This window comes from Candidozyma auris, chromosome 3 (genome assembly GCF_003013715.1).
Source record: "Candidozyma auris chromosome 3, complete sequence".
Lineage (NCBI taxonomy): Eukaryota > Fungi > Ascomycota > Pichiomycetes > Serinales > Metschnikowiaceae > Candidozyma > Candidozyma auris.
Genome location: NC_072814.1, coordinates 317,907 through 339,112, shown reverse-complemented (window position 1 = coordinate 339,112; position 21,206 = coordinate 317,907). Strand labels below are relative to the sequence as shown.

General features: G+C 44.9%; 6 protein-coding genes across 6 annotated transcripts; 4 read left to right on the top strand and 2 right to left on the bottom strand. All coding sequences in view use genetic code 12, as the record gives it.

Moving 5' to 3' along the window:
- Positions 1–4,272: 4,272 nt before the first annotated feature.
- Positions 4,273–7,479, top strand: ENG1 (endo-1,3(4)-beta-glucanase; the record flags this gene model as incomplete). Its single annotated transcript, XM_029034324.2, has 1 exon — positions 4,273–7,479. One exon carries the CDS (start codon positions 4,273–4,275, stop codon positions 7,477–7,479), a length of 3,207 nt encoding a protein of 1,068 aa, XP_028889566.2.
- A 422-nt stretch (positions 7,480–7,901) lies between these two features.
- On the bottom strand, positions 7,902–9,077 carry FTR2 (Ftr2p; the record flags this gene model as incomplete). The annotated part of the gene is made up of 1 exon (XM_029034323.1): positions 7,902–9,077. One exon carries the CDS (start codon positions 9,075–9,077, stop codon positions 7,902–7,904), a length of 1,176 nt encoding a protein of 391 aa, XP_028889565.1.
- A 2,257-nt stretch (positions 9,078–11,334) lies between these two features.
- Positions 11,335–12,030, top strand: CJI96_0002780 (uncharacterized protein; the record flags this gene model as incomplete). Its single annotated transcript, XM_029034322.2, has 1 exon — positions 11,335–12,030. One exon carries the CDS (start codon positions 11,335–11,337, stop codon positions 12,028–12,030), a length of 696 nt encoding a protein of 231 aa, XP_028889564.1.
- Positions 12,031–12,039: 9 nt separating this feature from the next.
- CJI96_0002779 (deoxycytidine monophosphate deaminase) lies at positions 12,040–13,068 on the bottom strand (the record flags this gene model as incomplete). The annotated part of the gene is made up of 1 exon (XM_029034321.1): positions 12,040–13,068. The coding sequence occupies one exon, from the start codon at positions 13,066–13,068 to the stop codon at positions 12,040–12,042; it is 1,029 nt and encodes a 342-aa protein (XP_028889563.1).
- A 793-nt stretch (positions 13,069–13,861) lies between these two features.
- On the top strand, positions 13,862–17,548 carry NCR1 (sphingolipid transporter; the record flags this gene model as incomplete). Its single annotated transcript, XM_029034320.2, has 1 exon — positions 13,862–17,548. The coding sequence occupies one exon, from the start codon at positions 13,862–13,864 to the stop codon at positions 17,546–17,548; it is 3,687 nt and encodes a 1,228-aa protein (XP_028889562.2).
- Positions 17,549–17,932: 384 nt separating this feature from the next.
- On the top strand, positions 17,933–20,228 carry MDG1 (Mdg1p; the record flags this gene model as incomplete). Its single annotated transcript, XM_029034319.2, has 2 exons — positions 17,933–17,955; positions 18,194–20,228. The coding sequence occupies 2 exons, from the start codon at positions 17,933–17,935 to the stop codon at positions 20,226–20,228; spliced, it is 2,058 nt and encodes a 685-aa protein (XP_028889561.2).
- Between the last annotated feature and the right edge of the window lie 978 nt (positions 20,229–21,206).

Sequence of the window (21,206 nt, the reverse complement as noted above, 5' to 3'; positions counted from 1 at the left end):
TTTCGCTTATGTCTTGTATAATGTGTCAATGTCAAGCTAATGCCGCTTCTTCTGCATTTGTAGTACCGCAGAGAGATCTAAAGACCATCAGAAGTATAGCTTTGTAGCTGAAAAGACAGAATTCGAGCCTTGACAATTTGCACTGTAAGTGAAAGTAGGTATTGCCGTTGGAGGGGTCTTCATGGACCTCTTGGCTTTGATTCAAATGGTCGGCGACAGAATAAGGGATCGCTCTGTGATGCAGACGCATATGCACCCACTATGTTTTCCAAGAAAGTGAGAATTCTTAGCTTGACGGGTGCGGGCCGGCTAGCACAAGTGATTCCGAGCCGGAGGTCCATATTCTTGGCGGACAAAAGTCCTAATCCATGTTGAACATCGCACTGGAGAATTATTGTATCGTTGCTTGGATGAGATTCCCAAGTGAAAATGGATTTAAGTTGGCCAAGAAGTCTTTTTTTGGTGGGAGGAAAGAGCGGGCCGGCGGCAACGAACAAGGGCTTTGTGACATCCACATTATGTCTTGGCTGCTTTCGGAGCGCCGCACAAAAAACGGGTAAGGGCTACAGTAGAGTTTGCAAAGGTTGCTAGGTGGCTGAGGAAGCCAATTACCGCCAGTCTCTTCCAAACCCTTTTTTTTCCCCTCTCGTCCTGATCGTCCTGATCATCTAGATAGCAATCTAGGAGGCTTCTCTATGCATTGACGCGTGGTATTCTGGATTCAAGAAGATCTCTTGTGGCGCACGCCGAAGCACCATAACTACACTTTGAAACTAGACGCCCAACGTCTTGTTGGAACACTTTTGATGCTGAAGCGCCATCGAGTACTGTGCTGTGCGCGAGGCTAATGCGCAGCCGAACCGTTTTTTTTTTTTTTTTTCTTCTTCTTTTTTCTTTGTTTATGGTCCATCAAAGATCTACAGATGGACCTGCTACTCTTACGTTGAAGTGAGTGTTCACTGATGCTCCAGGGAAGCAGCTTGTGTTGGTTTGCGACTGCTCAGTCACCAAGGACCATAATTCGAAAAAACTCAACATCGTTCCACGTTAGTATGTCCGACATCGGTTTTCATCGAAGTGCTGGCGTGGTAACACGGAGGCTTCTTTTCGGCAGGGCGTTTCAACGGTCAGCAGCCAAGATCATCACCGTAGCAGCTTGAACCGCCTGAAGCGCGAATTGTCCACTTGACACATTCGATTGCAAGTCTGGAGCCGCCGCATGATGAGACACAGCCACAACAGAAGCGACCGACTGGGGCCATCTCTCCATTGGGTAGTTGAGGTTGCCACGGTTCCACCCCTCATCATTTGCAATTGGTGTCTATGCAGAAGTGTCTCCGAAAATCGTACCGGTGCTCCCGTCAATATGCCTTCTTATGCAGTGGGTTCGTAACGCTAGACGCTGTATACAGTTGACACACTATGGCAGGTCGCCCAAGGAATACCTCGTTATATGTGTATGTGATTACAAAGCTGCTTCCTAAAAATCGTATTTGCCTTCTTGGAAATTTATCTGACTCATCTCATTCGGCTAGCTTTCTCTGTATGAATGTGCTGGTAGCTAGAAGTAATGGCAAGTATCGGTTGCGAAAAGAATCGCATAATTGAGATCAGAAACCCGTCTCAGGTGCAAGAAACACACTCATTTTTAAATTTTATAGCAAGAGCGCCATATACACGCTTTATGAAGGTTTCATTCGATTACGCTTTACACAAGAAAATCTCCATGAAAGCAGCATCACATCGAAGATAGATAGAGGCGTAAACTGTTTCTGTGCCCGATACCTCTTCCCGACAAGTTGACTGATGAGACCCATACATCTGTCGTTCTGTTGCCCGTGTAAACAATGGTAGCTATCGAGTTGTCCTGTCAACCGGTCGTTTATTGTCACCCTCTCCTATCATTTTTTGTATTACAATACATGGATATGCCCGATCCTGGATGCTAGTGATGAGTCCTTTCCTCAAGAACGCTTTTTGGCTTTAGGAGCACATTTTTACTTGTTTTCTCTCTTTTCCAATAACTCTCTGACAAGTAATTCCTACAGAGGTTAATCGCTGGAAAGCTCTTTGTTGAGTGGAGTCTGACATCAAATGATGGAATCCTTTATACCAGGAAGTGGTGCTACAATGCTATGTTTGAAGTGATCTTTTTTTATTCTCTAGTATGTCTAGTCCTCGAGAATACATCGAGTACATGCCATGACTTCGAGAAATTCGTCAAGTATAAAAAATAAGAACGTCTCTAATGGCCCCTCTATGCCCTCCACTAGAGTTTGGCACTTTTAATTCCTCGATTCAGACAGACTCTCAAAAGCTTAAAATTTAACAGCTGAAGTCGGAGCCACTGATCACAAGCGCTTCCTCCCCTTCATTTAAGGAGTTTGCAAGTGTATCAAGCATGGAGGAAAAAGTATCTCTTTACCGCAGGCTTTCATAAAAAATTGAGGTTCTCAAATCCATTTTAAGAAACAATCAGTAAGAGCAAAGGTGGAGTGATAGGTTACTGAATGAAATAATCAAGCCTACCTCTGGGTCCTTTCAAGTTTTCGCTACAGCTAAGATGATGACGACTGGTAAAATTTGCAAATGGAGTTCACCAGAATTCAAACCTAGTTCCATTTTCTATAATTATGCCAACATCAGACAAGAATTGAGATTGAAATGTTCAAACGGCATCTGGTGGTGTGCGTGTCTTTCGTAGTTTCAACGGGACTCATCAAGCTAGAGTGTTTGTTAGAAACTCAACAAAATACGTCCTCAAATAGCGTTTCTGATGTTGGGTTTGGACTAGTTACTGAACTCCACTTCTATGCACAATATCACAACCTGTCAACACCGCCTTCAAACAGAACGTAAACGCAAACGTGAAGAGTTCGTCTGAAGCTGACAAATCAAGGCTTCGCCCAAAACGTTGGAAGGCGACAAAAAAAGATCTTGAAGTGATCTTGCGCCTAAGAGATCACGACTTTGCTTCTTCACTGGCGATCCAAGAAAATTCTATCTACATCAGCCAGCCTCGCTAGGCTCCATATTGCAGAAGGGGGCCATGGAACCGTGTTTCTATTGGTCGAAGACCCCACAGCCAAATACGAACAATGAACTGTCTTAAATTTCGGAGTGTCTCCGGTGAGATTATTTCTTGGCCACACAGGGTCTGTGGGCGGCTCATCGCTAGATACACCAAGATGAGCTAGGGAGTTTCTTGGACCACGTAGCATGGGTATGTCAGCCTAGCCAAATGTAAAACAAGTAAGACAATCACATATGTTGCAAAGTTGAAAGCCAAGGTGCTTTAATGTGGAATAATGAAAAGTAAGACTCGCCTTTCAAGTCGATATTAAATGTGAGCCGGCTGCATGGTTTCTCCCACGTATACGCGGACGCTTTCGGAGTACCGCATCCCAACAAAACAACAATCCAGCTACGCCTTCGTTCATAACTAGTTCTACAAAAGTCAAAATTTAAATTCGCAATATACTTCCTAGGTTAGAGGTGGCTGGCAGCCGAAGGGGAATGTGAAGCTTTGAAATTGATGAGCAGGAATTAGTGGTGAGAATGATGGCTTAGTGATTTCAGTAGCGCATCACAAGATCCCCACGTCGTTAATGCGGGATCTTTGCAAGCGACTCACTTGAGGCAGAGAGTCACAGTTCATTACTAATTCTCTAGCATTTGCGAAAATCAAGCGCTGCGGGCGATCAGGCAATATGTGCTTCCCAGCCAGGCATGAGCCACGCGAACAGCTCGCGTAACGAAGTAAAAAAGTTTGAAGAGATCGGAGTACGTGATTTCCAAATGACGTTATACAGAACTTCTCTTGCGGGGGGGGGGCTTTTAATGATAGAGCCCGATATCATCATTCCCGTCTTTTTGAGTAAGCCCCAGTCCAATCTAAAGACGTCATAACCAGCACTAATTTCCAAGCCTTTTGTTAGATTATCCGCGATCCTCGTAGACAACGGTTTATTTCTGCGACTCCAGCACTATGTGCCGTACTTGACCAAATTAGGCCCATTTTTGATTTATGTGCAAGCACCGCCTTACCCAATCGAGCGCGAAACCAGCTGCAATGCAATGCTTTTCGCAGCCAAATCTTTGACCAAAGCTATGCTTGAGACCCGTTAAGTGCTGGTCAGCTACCAGCCTCCGTTGAGACATAAAAGGGACATGCTTTGACGAGAAAAATCGTTGCTGCAGAGAAATTGGTTTCTATCGTTTAATCTTTTTACTTTCGCTACAACCCTAACCCAAGTCTTTCTTTTCCAAACCATGCACTTGCGTTCTCTCGCCTTGCTGTTGCCACTTCTCTTGAAGGCAGTGACAGCTGATGAAGAGAATAATGAAGAGGAGCAGATCACTGTTACTCACACCAACTACGTCACTCCTTACTGTTTCGAAGAAAAACTCAAGGCTTTCACCAAAGAGGACTGCCACACTACTGGTATCCCCTTGGTGATCATCTACGCCAATCCAGAGGACCCGATTGCTCTGGACCATGCTGGCCATGCACCAGCCCCTGGTGCCCAGGGAACTTTCACTAGCACCACTGCTGCCCCATCAATGTATGGTGGTTCTCGTGCCACCGACGCTGCCAAGTCTTCAAAAATTTCCCATAAGACCACTGATTGCTCTGTTTGTGAGAAGGTGTCTTTGATTGAGTCTGCGCTGGTGACTTACTCTAGCATCATCTATTCTGCAAACTCCACGCAGCCAATTACTGTTCTGTCGCTGTCTTCCAATGGTCTTCCCTCTGCAACTGGCTCAGACCCATTGATCACTGCTGCCACTGTGAGCGGAGGATCAACCCTCACGCTTCTGTCTCTGTGGGATGTGAGCCTGGCCTTGAATGCTACTACTGACTCGACTTACGGCTTCAATCTTCCTTCGGACACTTATGCTTCCAAGTCTGCTGCTGACAGTAGTGTGCCTTCCTTTTCCAGTGCCCTGTTGTTCTCAAGCTCTTTTGTCACCTCGACTTTGAGAACTTCTGGAAGTGCTTCCCACTCGACTGATGTTCGTGGCAGTGCTTCTTACTCGACTGATGTTCTTGGCAGTGCAATGACCGAGTCAAAGATCAAGTACTCTAACAGTTCCTCATCTTTGGTTTCATCTTTGGTTCCTTCTAGGACCAGTATGAGCTCGTCAGCAATGATCTCGAGCTCTGCCATCCTTTCTTCCTCCGCCATCTTGTCCTCCTCGTCGTCCGCCAAAATGAGCTCATCGTCGCTGTCTGCAATTTCGTCATCAGAATCTGCTTCTGTCGCCTCCAAGGAAAGTGAAGCTGGCATGCTTACGATTCGCTCCGTTCCAACCTGCCATTCTGTTTCTGACTTGTTCCAGGCAATTGACACCTCGGATCCTTCCAAGTACTACAAGTCTGGAGAGTTGCCAGTTTCAATCCCTGAAGGCATTTCTACTAGCTCCCCTATTGGTACAAACCTGTTCTATGCTAACTTGTTCCTTGGTGATCAGTCTAGTATGGTCTGGACTTACCCATACGGTTTTCACTGGGCAAAGGACAAATATGGTTTTGCTGTGCAGCACACTGACCCCGATAGACGTGTTTTTGGTAATAAGAACTCCAACGGTGGTTCCGAGTATTACTACAACCCCATCCTTCTTGGTGAGATAATCTTCTCAGCTACTCGTTTATCCAAGAGCAACAACCACTTAAGTGTCTCTGATATGACACAGATGTCCGCAAACGTGAAGCTTTCCCCAGATAGTGGTAAGAGTGACAACTATATTGAGCTTCCTCTCGTACATGGAATGGGTTTTGCCACTTCCATTTACCACGGTGATTTGAAAGCCCGTTTGTCTACCGTCTTCGCTTTCCAAACTATCGTCAAGGAGACAGTTGCTTCTTCCAATAACAGATTGGTGAAGTACAGAGTCAAGTTGAACCTGGGAGCTGAGTGGTTGCTCTTCGTGACTTTGCCATCAAAGGACGACTCTTTCAAGCTTCTGATCCAAGGAAGCGATTTAGTTGCCAATAAAGCTGTTGATGGTCTTATCATTCAGGCTGCGTTCGCACCATCTGACAGCAGTTTGGACAACTACTATTACGAAACTGCTGGACAATATGTTACAGACGCTCAGATTGAGGGTTCTATCGCTTGCACCTCTGCCAACTACAAGTTTGCCTACTCGACCAAGGGTTCCTCGATTGCCAACAAACCTATAATTTTTGCTCTCCCTCATCACTTGCAAACTTTGGACTCAAGTGTGACAACACAGAGTACTGGTATTCAACTCGAGTCCACTGTGAAGGGAACCATGCACGGCTTCTTGACCGATGCCCTTTCTTTCAGTGAGACTGTTAACAACCAGATTCAGTTTTTGCCATGGGTTCAAGGAATGGGTACAAGCGCCACATACTCGACGAAACAACTCAAATTGATTCATGAGACTGCTATAAAGGAGATCTCCGGTGTCGATATTCCTCTGACTATTCTTTCGGTGAAGTCCACCTACTCAATGGGTAAACTCGCTGACAAATATGCCTACATTTTGTACGTTCTTAATGACATTGTGAAGGATGAGGCTGCTGCCAAGTCCTTGTTGAAGTCATTGAAGGAATACTATGCTGCTTGGTTCAAGAACACTGGAATTGGTTACCCATTAATGCACGACACTAAATTCGGTGGTGTGACTAGCACTGCGAATAACAACGGCGACACCGGTGCCGACTTTGGTTCTGGATTCTACAATGACCATCACTTCCACTACGGTTATCACGTCCATGCTGCTGCTCTCATTGGTCATGTTGATAAACAATTTGGTGGATCTTGGGCTGATGACAATAAAGAGCAGGTTAACATGTTGGTCAGAGATGTTGCTAACCCAAGTAAGAACGACAAGTATTTCCCTGTGTTCAGACTGTTCGACTGGTTCCAAGGTCACTCCTGGGCTAAAGGTTTGTTTGCAAGTGGTGACGGTAAGGACGAGGAATCTTCCTCTGAGGATTACCACTTTTACTACGGCATGAAGTTGTGGGGTAATGTGATTTCGGACAATGCTATGGAGGCTCGTGGTGACTTGATTTTGAAAATCATGAGCAGAGCTATGAACTCCTATATGCTTTACTCAAGTGACAACACCGTCCAGCCACCTTCTATCATCCCTAACAAAGTTTCTGGTATCCTCTTTGACAACAAAATCGCCTACACTACCTACTTTGGGCAGAATACTGAGTACATTCATGGTATCCACATGTTACCCATTACACCAGCCTCTGGGTTGATTAGAGGAGCCAACTTTGTGAAGGAAGAGTGGGAATCTATTATCTCCGGTATCATTGATTCGGTCAATTCTGGATGGACAGGAATTCTTCGTTTGAACGAGGCTCTCTACGATGGTAAATCATCCTACAAGTTCTTTTCCTCCGATAGTTTCAAGTCCTCCCTCTTGGATGATGGTCAGAGTAGGACATGGAGTTTAGCATTCTCCGCCGCTGTTGCTAACAGCCAACTCTAGCGCTGGCTATGCTTTCTTTTGTGATATATTAAAATAGGTTCCAGTGTATACAAGAAAAAAATTAATAGGATTGAAGACTTTAAGTAGTAAAACTCCAAAAAGATAATAGAATTTGAACCCCTTTTTAGTTAAAGTCTAAAAGTGTAATCAAATTTGAACCCTCATAAATGTAACTACATTTGCAAAGAATTACCTATTGTATATTGACCCATTGTGACCCCCAAGATTAAAAGCGAACAAAGTAGAACGGCTCGACTATATAATAAAACAATGAACAAATTATAAAAAAAAAAAAGCAATTAAAACAATTAAGCTCGCAGCTGTCAGGACGTCCTAAGTTTCCACATGACCAACCTTATGTCTGTGTGTGTGTGTGTGTTTGTGTGTGTAGGTTTAGTAGCATGTGGTCGAAATTAGGCCGCCTAAATAGCCTGAGTCTTCTCGTTGGTAGTAGTAGTCTTCTCCTCGGCTTCGACAGCTTTGTTGGCGATCGACTCCGACGAGTCCTCATCCTCACCTCTCATGTTCTGATTCTTAACACGGTTGAACAATTCTTCCTGTTCTGCCTTCGACAACTCATTCTTCTTCTTGCCCTTGATATGGTACATAGGGTTTAAGGATCTCAATGTCAAGTTCTTGCAGAATGGCAAGTGACCCTTCTTTTCCTCGTACATCATCAAGAAGAGAACCACGATGACAGCAAGCCAGTAGATGTTGTAGGAAAGGACAGAACCGTATGTAGCGGAGTTTTGCCATCCCAAAAGGGAATTGAAAACGTCCCAACCGTTGTCGGTTTCAGGATTGCAGCAGTTGACGTGCCATACAGACTTGCTGATATCGTAAGTACCTGGACCACTGCCGTTTTCAGAAGCATCACCACCAGTCTTTTGATTATAGACGTAGGTCTCAAAGAACCAGACACCTCTCGAGAAAAGACCAGCAGAAATGAGGTACAAGATACAAGTGGAGATAATCAAGAAAATCTGCATAGACATGGTGGAACCGGAGTAGTACAAGAGCACACCGACAAGGATACCAGCGATCAAGCCACAAATGACAGGGATAGGAAAGGAACTCGCAGGAGAATTCAAACCAACACCACCGACGAAGACGATGGCCTCCAAGCCTTCTCTCAAACAGGTGATGAAAGGCAAGATGAACAAGGCATACTTCTTAGCCCATTGGCCTAAGCTGAAACGAGACTTAGTCTTATCCTTGACGAGTGCCTGAGCCAACTTGACTCTCCACTTCTCCTTCATTTTGTTGATACGCAACATGGCGATACCCATCATTGAGATCAACACGGTAGCAATGATACAGAAAATGCCTTCCCACAAGTCTTCAGATGAGGCCCAGATATCCTTGCCTAAGGAGTAGAAAGCACCAATGAAAGCACAACCAAGGATCAAACAGATCAAGACACCTAGAATGGCCCCTACCCACACTTGTCGCTTTAATCTCTTGTAAACGACTGGATCATCGGTGGAGCCACCAAGACCTTGTTTCAAAAAGGCCAAAAGCACGGAGACAATGACCACGGCCTCCAAGGTCTCTCTGAACACAACGAAGAATATCTGTACGTTGAAAACGTCAACCATGTCTGAATATAGTTTGGCTGCGAAACCCTACTTGGTCAAATAGGTAAGTAAGAGGAGGTAGACTGAAATGGGGGTGAAGGAAAAAAAAAGAGAAAGAAAAAAAGAAGAAGGCACAAAAACGAGAATTTATCGGCTTAAGTACTTGGGCAAGACGCTAATTGGGAGCCGAAGTGGACAAAAATGGGTTTGCATCGCTGAGGGTAAATTACTGCAAAAGCCTCTTCTGCCCTGGGCTTTCTTTCCTGCACCAAACCTCATGCAGCGCATCTGTCAATAGCCTCGTATTCAAGTGTCCAGCCAATGACAGCCAGCTTCACAACACGCATAAGCCGATGTACCTGACGAATTGTCAAGTATAAAAGCCCGGGAAATCTCGACCAAGTCTGTAAATAGGCTTTCACACTTTGGATGATGAGGCCATGTTCCATTTTATCTCCAGGTTGACCAATTCAATCCCACCTATTGCCATTTTCTTGAAATAACTATCGGACCCGAACAAAGCGGTGCGTGCATGAAGGGCACCTCTGACTGGAGAGGTAATTTCTTGGCACGTCAAAAAGTTCAGTTTCAGCTGTCTACACAAAAGTGACAGCTTCTAATCGCGCTTGGCACATGATTTCCCCTGGGAGATTAGAGAAGATAAGCGAACGGCCTCAAAGGTGTCTATCAACAGTAAAAAATTGCTCAGTGGGTGCCCTGCTTCCAGAATCACCTATGTTCGAAAACCCCAGCGTCCCCTCTTCCACATCGCCTTTGTATTTCCCGGAAAGAGTCGTCCCACTTCCAGGTCAAAAAAGCCGCATGCCGCCAGCCGCCATTGGTTGAAAATAGCCGGATATTGGGTGGTCAAAAAAAAGAGATGAGAACGAATTTTACGGGATGTTTTTAAAGAGATTTCTAGGGAGAAGGAGGATTTGTTGATACCGTGATTGACTTTTCATTTCTTTTGACAACAGCAATTTGAAAGTGTCGAAGGATTTATTATTTTGTGTTTTTTTGACAGGTTCCTGTCAAAGCTGTGGTGAACGAGAAACGAGGTGCTGAGATTTCTTGGCGAGTTGTCTTTCTAACAAGGGATCCGAGATCGCAGGCTTTTAATGCTTCTGATTGATCAGATATTAATGATGCATTTTTTTTTGGCTGCATGAGGCAAAGCTCCTCGGTTTTTTGTGAACGTGCCGTATGCCTCTCCTGTTGGAAGCAAAGAGTTGGCGAAGAGGACAAAGTGATGAAATAAAACAATGAAACTTAACAATGAAAATACTTCGAAGTAATCAGTGCATAGAAGTGAACATGATCTTTATACTGAACTTTCGCCACCTCTTGTCGCTTCTTTGTGTAGCTCTCCAACATTGAGCGCTCCGCAGCCATCGTGCAGTTTGGATCAATTTGCTCGGGGATCACTACAGGCGTACTTTACTACTTCCTTCATGAGAAGGAGCTTTGACAGAAGACGGCAAAGTAAAAATAATATTTATGTCTATCTGAATCTAGATTTTACAGATCAAGGCGTTTCACTCAATTCCATGCTTATATCTACGTGTGTAACTTTCCGTTCGAAACGATACCACTGCGACACTGACTCACAACTAACATCTGATATAAGGATAGGTGACCTATGTCTTTCGATTCGAGTTTGACAACCTAGGTAATCGAACATAGATAGTCGCTGTTGCATGTATCAATGGACATTGACAAATGGCCTGACTTCGCCACTATATGGTAGGGGCCATTCTATAGCACAAGTTCGCTTTCCCTTCGGTGGACTAGCAGATCGTTGATGACGTTGATGGAATGATTTGACTCTTTTTCTAGCATGCAATATGGCCGCTGTGAGGTTGGTAGGGATGCTTGACTCTTACTTGACTACCCACTTTCGCCGTCGAGGTCTGTCGTAGCCCAATGGACAAATTTGTCTCAAGTCTGTGAGAAGCAATTAGGTGATGGACGCTCCTATTTGAGAAGAGTATCGCTCCCCCCTGTGTTCTTGTGATGATAAAGTAGATTCTGACGATCGGGCACCGAGTCAGCCTGCAGAGGGACCTTCCGAATAAACTCTGACTTCGGATTCTTGCATTACCCCAACAGCTAAACAAGCCGATGTATATTTAATTTTGAAGTGGCATCTTTTCGAAACCGGTACCATTATACCACATTCTTCTGGAGGCTTCAACCTGGCCCCATCATAGACACCTGTACCTCAACTGGCGTGAAAATGAGTGTGGAGATACCTTCAACATTTTGTCTGCAACAAGATATGTCTCTCAAATACCTCGACTCGGCGAGAAAGATTCTCTGCATTGGTAGAAACTACGCTGCTCATATCAAGGAGCTTAACAATCTTGCACCCCAGCAGCCATTCTTTTTCCTAAAGCCATCCTCGTCGATCTTACGCCCCAACAATGGTCCTTTCTTGGTGCCCAAGGGTGTCGTTGTTCATCATGAGGTCGAATTGGCATTCACTTTAAACAGGACACTCAAAAACTTGCCTTCTTCTTTCAGTCACGAGGAAGCTTTGGAGGCAATCGAGGGTTACGCCTTAACAATTGACATGACTGCAAGAAATGTGCAAGACGAGGCCAAGAAGAAAGGCTTGCCTTGGTCAATTGGGAAAGGATTTGATACGTTCTTGCCAGTTTCAGGGTTTATTCCCAAGCAGCGTATTCCCGATCCTTATAAAATTTGCTTGCAGCTCTCGGTCAATGGTGAGAAAAGACAGGACGATTTAACTAGCCTAATGATCTTCCCTATCCACAAGATCTTGAGCCACATGTCACTGATAATGACACTCGAGAAAGGCGACCTAATTCTAACAGGCACTCCTAAGGGCGTTGGCCCGGTGGTTCCAGGCGATCATATCGTGGCCAGCTTGACAGTGGGAGACGAGGTTTTGGAGACAATTGACATTCGTGCGGAGGAAAAGGAGGGCCCCTACGTATTTAAGGAGACTTAAGGAACACATTTATACAAAGATACCATCTTTCGGTGGGGTGAACTGTCTCAACACAACGCGAGCTTCACTCAATACTTTGTGTGTATGCTCATCCATGGAATAACTCTGTGCATAGACAACTTGCTTGATTCCACTCTGAACGATTTTGATCGAACACGTCAAGCAAGGACAAGTATTGCAATATAGTATGGAGTTCTCGCCGGCGATACGATCTCTGCCAGCCTCAAGCAAAGCATTCTCTTCAGCGTGTAAGCATAAACATGTAGATAAAGCTGCACCGCTTCCGTGGCCGTTGTTACATCTAGGGCACCCGCCTTCATTGCAGTTCGTGAGGTTCCTAGGGGTACCGTTGTATCCCGTAGCTACTACTCTGTTGTCTTTCACTATGACACATCCAACTCTTCGCTTCATACAGTTTGATCTGAGGGCAGCCAAGTCGGCCAAACGCATAAAATACGAGTCCCATGTGGGTCGAAGTCTTTCTTGATTTAGAAGATCAAGCTCACTCAATTTGACATAGAGGTCCTTGAGGGAACTGGACGTGTTAACGATCTTGATGTGAGCCTGATTATTGATTTCAATGAGAGGGTTCGCTGCGTTGAACAATAGATCGTCTGATTGGGAAATGAAATCACTTCGACTCAATCCTTTATCTCCGTTTTTGAGTAAGTGCCGTTGATAACGCAAGTTCAAGGGAGCGTCAATGGAGAGGTGAAGGAAGAAAGGTCTCTTTTGAAGAGCCCTAAGCGACTCCAGGTCGTCGATGTGTGACAACACAAAGTTAGAACGCCAGTTTGTGGTAACGTGTTCAAGAAGGGAGTCGAATGTTTCAAACTCTTTCCTCTCTGACGAAGCTGTGCCGTTGCAGTAACTTGCGTTCCCAGTAAGATGCTTTGAGGAATGGCCATTCGCAGCATCTGAAATGCAACTCTCAGACGGCGATGCTTTGATTGAAACAGGGAGAAACCCTTGAAAGGTGAGGTATCTGACAACCTCTGACTTTCCCGATGATAGCGTCCCAGACACAGCAATGAACATGATGATTTGACGCGTTGGTGGTATGGAAGGCAGTTAACTAATGCGCGATTACTAGTTGGTTTCAAAACCACAGGAGCTGGCAAAGAGGCATGAAAAACTGTAAGAAAAAAAAAGACACAGCTAGTTAGAAGACTGTAGAAAAAAAAAAAAAAAAAGAAGGAGCGCGTTGTGTTTGGAGCTATTCTTGTTTAGAAAGGTTGTAATGTCAATGTTGTACTTGTGTTGATTATTCAAGTTTTTTGTGAGTTGTACCAGATGGCTGCGAAAAGTACATTTGGAGTTGCAGACATTGACCTATTTTGGAGAATCCGTCAACTAATCACGGTAATTCATGCCTTCTCGGAAGCAATCTGAGCCTTAATGAAGTAAAACGGAATCCAAGAGTCATCTTAACTGCAATGTCTGTTCTTATAATACAATGAAGCCAGCGCAATGTCAATAAATTACAATCACAAGTCAATAAATTACAATCACTTTATAATTGTAATCATAAGGTCTAAAATGTGCCGAGAACTTCTCAATTGTCATTCCGTTTTCATTGTCGGCTAAAAAACTAGTCCAAAGGTACTAATGGTAGTTCTCACCTTACTCGTACCAGCTTGCATCATATCGCGCCGCGCTACCTCCATAGTTCGTACCACAATACTTCTTATCTATCTCTGGCACTAGCGTTAGAGCAAAGAAATTGAATTTTCGAGAGATGATACTATGGCTCTTATTACAGCTATCAATGCTATGCTTGGGCACATTAGCCTCAGTTGATGTGCCAAAACGACAGAATGGGTATTGCTCAATGTATGGCAATTGCGGCAAGAGATCCGTCTTTGGCGCTCTGGTTCCATGTCCTGCAAATGTTAAGGCAGTGGCTCCTTCTGAAAAAACGAAATCTTTGCTCTTCCTGATATGTGGTGAAGATTTTCCTGTTGACAGTGGCGTTTGCTGCTCGTACGATCAGTTGCTCAATTTGGAGCTGAACTTGAAAAAAGCTGAGCCCTTGATCAGCTCGTGTCCTGCTTGTCGGAAGAACTTTTTTGATTTCTTTTGCAAGTTCACCTGCTCTTCCGATCAGTCAACGTTTGTTGAAGTGAATAAGGTCTCGGACGCTATTGACACCAAGAAGAAAGTGGTATCCGAATTAACTATCTACACTAACCCAAAGTACGCCTCGGACTTCTACGACTCGTGCAAAAGCATCAAGTTCTCTGCCTCAAACAACTTGGCAATGGACTTGATAGGAGGTGGAGCCAAGAACTACTCGCAGTTCTTGAAGTTTTTGGGTGACGAGAAGCCTCTTATCGGTGGCTCACCATTTCAGATTAATTACGCCTATGATTTACCCGAGAATGACAAGTCGGGTCTTCAGCTCAATTTTGGGAAAATGAGGGCTTGCGATGATGAGGTCTACAAATGCGCTTGCTCAGATTGTCCTCAATCATGTCCCACACTTCCAAATTTTAAGAGGTTTGATAGGAGATGCCACGTAGGACGTTTGCCATGTTTCTCATTTGCCGTCATCATAGTATGGATCGTCATCACACTAGTGATTGGTGCTTATCATATACAACTTGCGAGGCAGAAAAGGCACCAAATCGAACAATGGAATAGGCTTGTGAGTGGTGAGGAGCATGACACCTGTGCTCATGATGATGCCCCACTAATTGATACACACATAAGTCCAAGACCAGACGAAGAGTCGTTTCTACTGCAGCAATGGGTTGAATTTCGTGAAACTATTATTGAAAGGCTTGAGCATACATTTGCTTTTATTGGCTTTCACTGTGCAAAGTTTCCAGCTATAACCCTATCCGTTGTGCTTTTGTCGTTAGTGCTATGTTGCAGTGGACTAAGCAGACTTGAGTGGGAAACAAGTCCAGTACAATTGTGGGTTAGCCCCCACGAGCCAGCTTTGCATAACTTGCAATTTTTCGAAGAGAATTTTGGCGAGTGGTACAGAATCGAGCAAATTTTTGTTGCTAATAGTGATGAGAGCAAACCCATCTTATCTTGGAAGAACCTTCAATGGTGGTTCGAGAAGGAGCAGGAACTTTACAAGCTTCGCAACGAAGAGAATGACACACTCTCTATAGAGGAATTTTGTTTCAAACCTCTAGGAGATTCATGTGCCATCCAGTCCTTTTCACAGTACTTCGGTGGAAACATTGGATATCTCAACGAGAACGATTGGGCAAAGAAACTTTCATCTTGCGCGGAAACCCCTGTCGAGTGCCTCCCACCTTTTCAGCAGCCTTTGAACAAAAATCTTTTGTTTTCCCTGAGTAAAATATTGGAGTCGAAGGCTTTTGTCGTCACGCTTTTGCTTGAGAGTGATTCCAAAAATGAAGAATACACGAAAAGAGTCATTAATTATGAACATTCATTGCAATCTTGGATCAAAAAGCTACAGGCAGAGAGGCCGGATCTTAAAATCTCCTTTAGTACTGAGACATCATTAGAGGAGGAGCTCAACCAGTCAACAAATACAGACGTCAAGATTGTTGTCATCTCATACTTAATGATGTTCTTTTATGCCTCCTTGGCTCTAGGTGGCAGAATTCCATCCTCTTTGGCGCCCAGAACATTTATCAAAACAAGGTTTTTATTGGGCTTGAGTGGTATCGTCATCATTCTTCTCTCAGTTTTTTCTTCCGCCGGACTTTGTGCTTTCCTTGGACTCAAGTCTACTTTAATTATCGCTGAAGTTATTCCATTCCTTGTGTTGGCTATCGGCGTAGACAATATATTCTTGATTGTTCATGAGTTGCACAAGATAACGGAGTCCCTTCCTGATGTGGAAATTGAATCAAGGATTTCATTAGCATTGCGAAAGATTGGTCCATCTTGTTTCATTAGTGCATTTCTCCAAGTCCTGATGTTTTTACTCGCTACTACAGTGCAAATGCCTGCGGTCAGAAATTTTGCCTTCTATTCTGCCGGCGCTGTAACCGTGAACTTCTTATTACAAATTTCAGCATTCATTTCCATTCTTGCGTTAGACCAGCATAGGCTCGAAAGTGGCAGAGTTGACTGTATACCTTGGGTTCAATTGAATAATCAAATCGAAGTCAGCGAAGAACCACAAAACACTCACATTGAGTATGATTTTTCAGGCTATATCAAGAAATCATATGGCCCTTGGCTTCTTAAACCATCTAATAAGAGGAAGATCCTCTCTGTTTTCTTATTATGGCTTGGGGTATCCTTGACTCTTTTGCCAAGCATCGAGCTTGGGCTAGACCAGACTATTGCCCTTCCATCTTCTTCTTATTTGATTGATTATTTTGACAGTGTTTACAAATACTTGAACGTGGGCCCACCAGTGTTCTTTGTGATCAATGATCTCGATGTAACAGAGAGGAAAGGACAACAAGCGATCTGCGGTAAATTCTCAACGTGTCAAGAGTTTTCTCTTGCCAACATCTTAGAGCAAGAATTCAAAAGAGCAGATGCTTCTACAATTGCTGAACCGGCATCCAATTGGTTAGATGACTTCTTAAACTGGCTAAACCCTGCACTTGATCAATGCTGTCGTTTCAAGAAGTCTTCTTTCGGCGAGGAATTTTGTGCTCCGAATACCCCAGAGAGACAATGCATACCATGTTACTCTGATCACAATCCACCTTACAATATCCTGATGGAGGGTCTCCCTCAGGGTGAAGAATTCATGAAATTCTTTAAGCAGTGGATAAACGAGCCCAGTGATCCTTGTCCTTTGGGTGGAAAAGCCCCATACTCAAGCTCTATCAAGTACAACAAGACTCATATCGAATCAAGTTACTTCAGAACTAGTCACACGCCGATGAGGTCTCAAAAAGATTTCATTGTGGGTTTCAGGAACGCATTAAGAGTCACTCAAGAGATCAAGAACTACTTAGGAGAGAGAATTGATGTGTTTGCATTCTCTCCATTCTACGTATTTTTTGTCCAATATCACACGATCATCTCACTTACCTTTGAAACTTTGGCATTTGCTGGTGTCATCATTTGGCTAGTCAGCAGCATTCTTTTGGGACTGATTCGCACCGCTACAATCATGGTGGTTACAGTTTCAATAATTCTTGCCAACATTGGCGGCGTTATGGCTTTATGGTCGATTTCTTTGAACGCAGTTAGTTTGGTCAACTTGATAATTTGCCTCGGGCTTGCGGTCGAGTTTTCTATACATATTGCAAGAGCCTACTTGACATCTAAAAGGGATGATGAAGAGGAAGACGACTTGTTTGACAGCTTCATGAATAGCGGTGACGTGTTCTTGCAAGATTCAAAAACAGCGAGCACATACAAGGCATTGTGTCAAGTAGGCGGATCTGTACTTGGAGGCATCACCATCACCAAATTCATAGGTATCACCGTGCTTGCCTTCACAAGATCAAAAATATTCGAGGTTTACTATTTCAGAATGTGGCTTGCCTTGGTTGTCATCGCAGCCACACACTCACTCGTTTTGTTGCCGATCTTGCTCAGTATGTTTGGTGAAATATAGGCGCACCAATGGATGGAACATTCGTTGCGTTGAGTTACATCAGCTGGCTTAGACGCAAGCTGTGAATCTGTTCTTTATCTAATTCGAAAGCAAACTATTACGCAACGGAAGCGAAGAGACGAACGCTGCAATGTGCAGCCATTAACTGCTTTCGTGTGCACTGTGTCCCAAATAGGTAAGCGCAGCTAGCAAACTGAGATACATAGTGCATTGCTCTGGGTTGACTATGAGAGCGGAACGTGACCCTGAGGGCCCCATTACGACACTGTGCAGGACGCATTCTCGCAGATAGAGGGCAATGTTTTTCTTTCCTCTCTTGAAGGTGAGAACATTGAAGAAACCACAATAGTAGCAATAAGTGCTTGCAACTAATCACTTATTATCATGTCTTCTTACACATTCAAGTGGTATGTTTGAATTTGAAAAGGATCAATTGCGGGGTTAGTGGTCTTGTTGATGCTACTCCTTGAGTCATGTCGTCTGAGATAGAAGGGGGCAAACGACACATGCTCTAGCCGAAAAGGAAACCAAGGAGGCGAACGTTCCCTCAGCACTCTAATGACTTAAACAGCCCTGGTTCGGCAAACTGAGCCCTTTTTGACAGGCAATTGGTTATTCTCGCTCTAGTAATACTAACAAATTCAGGCCCAGCGGTCCAAATGAAGTTATCGTGACTGGAACATTTGACAACTGGTCCAAGTCCTATCCTCTTGTGAAGCAGACCGATGGCTCTTTTGAGTTAAATGTGCCTCTCGACAGAAGTCAACAGGTGCTTTACAAGTATGTTGTTGATGGTGAGTGGACCGTCAGTGAGCAACAGAAGACCACAGAGGACCCATCCGGAATCAAGAACAATGTGTTGGAGCCATCAGCCTCGACAGAGTCCAAGAAGGACAATTCCGGCTCGAAAATACCTGAGGCTGGCGGTATCACTGCTGCTTCCGGAGCCGCTGCCGCTGCTGCTGCTTCCTCGAAGTCTGACAGCAAAGACGTCAGTACTACTGTCATGCCATCTACTGAGGGCAAGCAGACCACTTTGGGTGAACCAGGAATTCACATTCCAAAGGATAAAGATGCATTGGCTGCATTTGAGACCGTTAGAGACGTCGATCCAAAGACGTTGAATGAAAATAAGGACGAGGAATTTACAAAGGAATTGACACCTGAGGAGAGAAAGAAGCAGAAAAAGAAATTGAAGAAAACCCAGTACAAGCTTCGCAAGAAGCAGCAAAAGAAAGCTGCTGCTGTCGCTGGCGGTGGTGCTGTTGGTGGTGCTGGAGCTTCCGCCACAACTACTGGTGACGACGAGAACGGCTCTTACAACTCCGACGAGGAGAAGTCTCCTGAGCCGGAAACAGAGAATGAGGCTAGCGTCACTGGGGCAATTCTTGGTGCAGTAGGCGGCGCTGCTGCTGGCGGTGTTGGCGGTGCCCTTGTTGGTGCGCTTGGTGGTGCTACTGCCGGCCACGCGGTGGAGACCCATGCCGATAGCGAGGATGCAACTGCCAATAAGGCTGTCAATGATGAGGCCCCTCACACCTTGGATCCTGGTAGAAAAGCTCAACTTGACATTCCAGGCAGTATTACCGGAGTCGACAGAACTGCCACGAACGACAGCAACGCTGCTGCCACAAAGACCAAAACTGCTGACACATCAACATCTGCTGAATACGTTGACACTCAAGAAAGCCAACAAGGAGGACCTGTTGGTACAGGTGTTGCTGCCATTCCTGAAGCCAAGAACGCCGAGGAAGGGCTCGAGAAGCAGAAGGAAAACACTACGGACATTCCTCTTAAAGGTGACTTGACCAGCTCCGGCGCAGCTGCTGTTCCGGTCACTGCAGTGTACGAGAATAAGAAGGAGCCTTCCGCTGCAGGGGTGTCATCTGAGCAGGCTCAACATATTATTGAAGAAAACACAAAGTCATACCCTGCCAAAGCCGACAACTTTGACACTGCTGCCACCCCTGTCACCGCAGTCGAAAAGTCTCTGGAACCTCAGGTAGATGAGTCCAAAGACAAGTCTGGCGCAGCAGCAGCAGGCGCGGCAGGTGCGGCAGGCGTTGTTGGTGGAACAGCTGCTGCCCAAGCTGCTACTGCCCCTGCAACACAGTCAGCTGAACCAGGTGTGCAACTGCACTCCATTCAAAAGGAGAATGCTCCGGCTGCTGTTGAATCCTCTCAGCCAAGAGCCGAGGGTGGTGAGGTAGCAGGCGTCTTTGGAAGCGGGCATGCAGTTGCTCCAGATGTCGGCCCGAAAGAGGTCAGTGCAAAGGAAGTCGATGCTGCACCAGTCACTAAGGGAGACGACCACAGATTCGACGCTGAGGACGAAATCATCATTGCTCAAGGTGGTGAGAATGTCAAGCAGGTCGAAAAGAGAATTATTGAGCAAGAAGGCGATGTCAGTGTGGAACAAATTCAACCATCTCCATCTGAAGCAAGAAGATTGGCAGAGGAGGCTCATCTTCTGAAGCAAGCTCAGCTTGCTGCTGAAAGAGCACAGGAAGTTGCTAGCCCTACTAATCCGTCTTCTGGTCCTGTGAAGCCAGAGAAGGCGCTGCTGAAGAGTGCACCAAAGTCGCCAAAGAAGGCACAGAAGGAACCTAATGCTGCCCAGCAGCAAGCCACAAAGACCAAGAAAGGTTTTCTTTCCAAGCTTAAGAACATCTTCAAGTAAGGTCAACCATACTGGATGCTTCACTATTCATGCATTTGTACTTGAGCTCACTCTATTTACCATTTTTTAACTCCATGATTTGTCAACGATGCGAATCCTAATAATGTATAGCCCAAATGTATTATTTTGACTGACCCTTCCGACTACTCCCTATCTACAATATGCTTCGATGAACAAAATATCCTTTTCGTATATATGCTATGATACAATTTCCCTGTTCGGCTTCTCCCGCTTTGCAACGAGAGACCCACTACCTTCATTAACGTGCCTCAAACTGAACCATTCTTCTAGTTCTAGCCTTGTAGATGACTCTGTGGCCACATTCTTTACATCTGATCGCATCGCTCTTACCCAACGAGAAGGAAGCGCCACACTGTGCACAGTTGTACTTCACTCCTAAGGACTTGCTAGTGATGTGACCATGAGCTGCAGCAGCAATAGACGAAGGCGCCATAAAACCTTCTCTTTGCGGTGACGACATGATGGGCAAATAGTGGAGTGAGAAATGTATACGATTTTTTGCGAAGACTTTGATGAAATAAGTGTGGGAGCTGTATGCCGTCCACTCGAGAGGTAGATACCAAATCAACAACTACTACACAAACAATTCACGGCGTATCTTCCATCAAGCAGTCATAATTGCGTCCCGTCTATGCTATGCGATATCACAAGGTATCTATGCTCGTGTCAGTATGAGTGGGCCAGCCAGTTGCGAGAAGATGCCGACTTCTCTATAAACCACCATATCGGTGCGCTCTATTTCTGTCCCCAGTGTCATCTTATCAGATGTGAGGAGTGCAGTGAAGTTAGCATAGTGAGCAAATTCTGTGCCAGATGTATGAAAGACTTCACGGAGAATGCTGGCCAGACTCGGTGTCTGCGCAATTGCTTCGAGTGTCCTGTTTGTACTAGTCCTGTGGATGTCAAGGGGAAAGACGAAACAGGCGAAGAAGGAAGTGGAAAACGGTTTTATTTTAC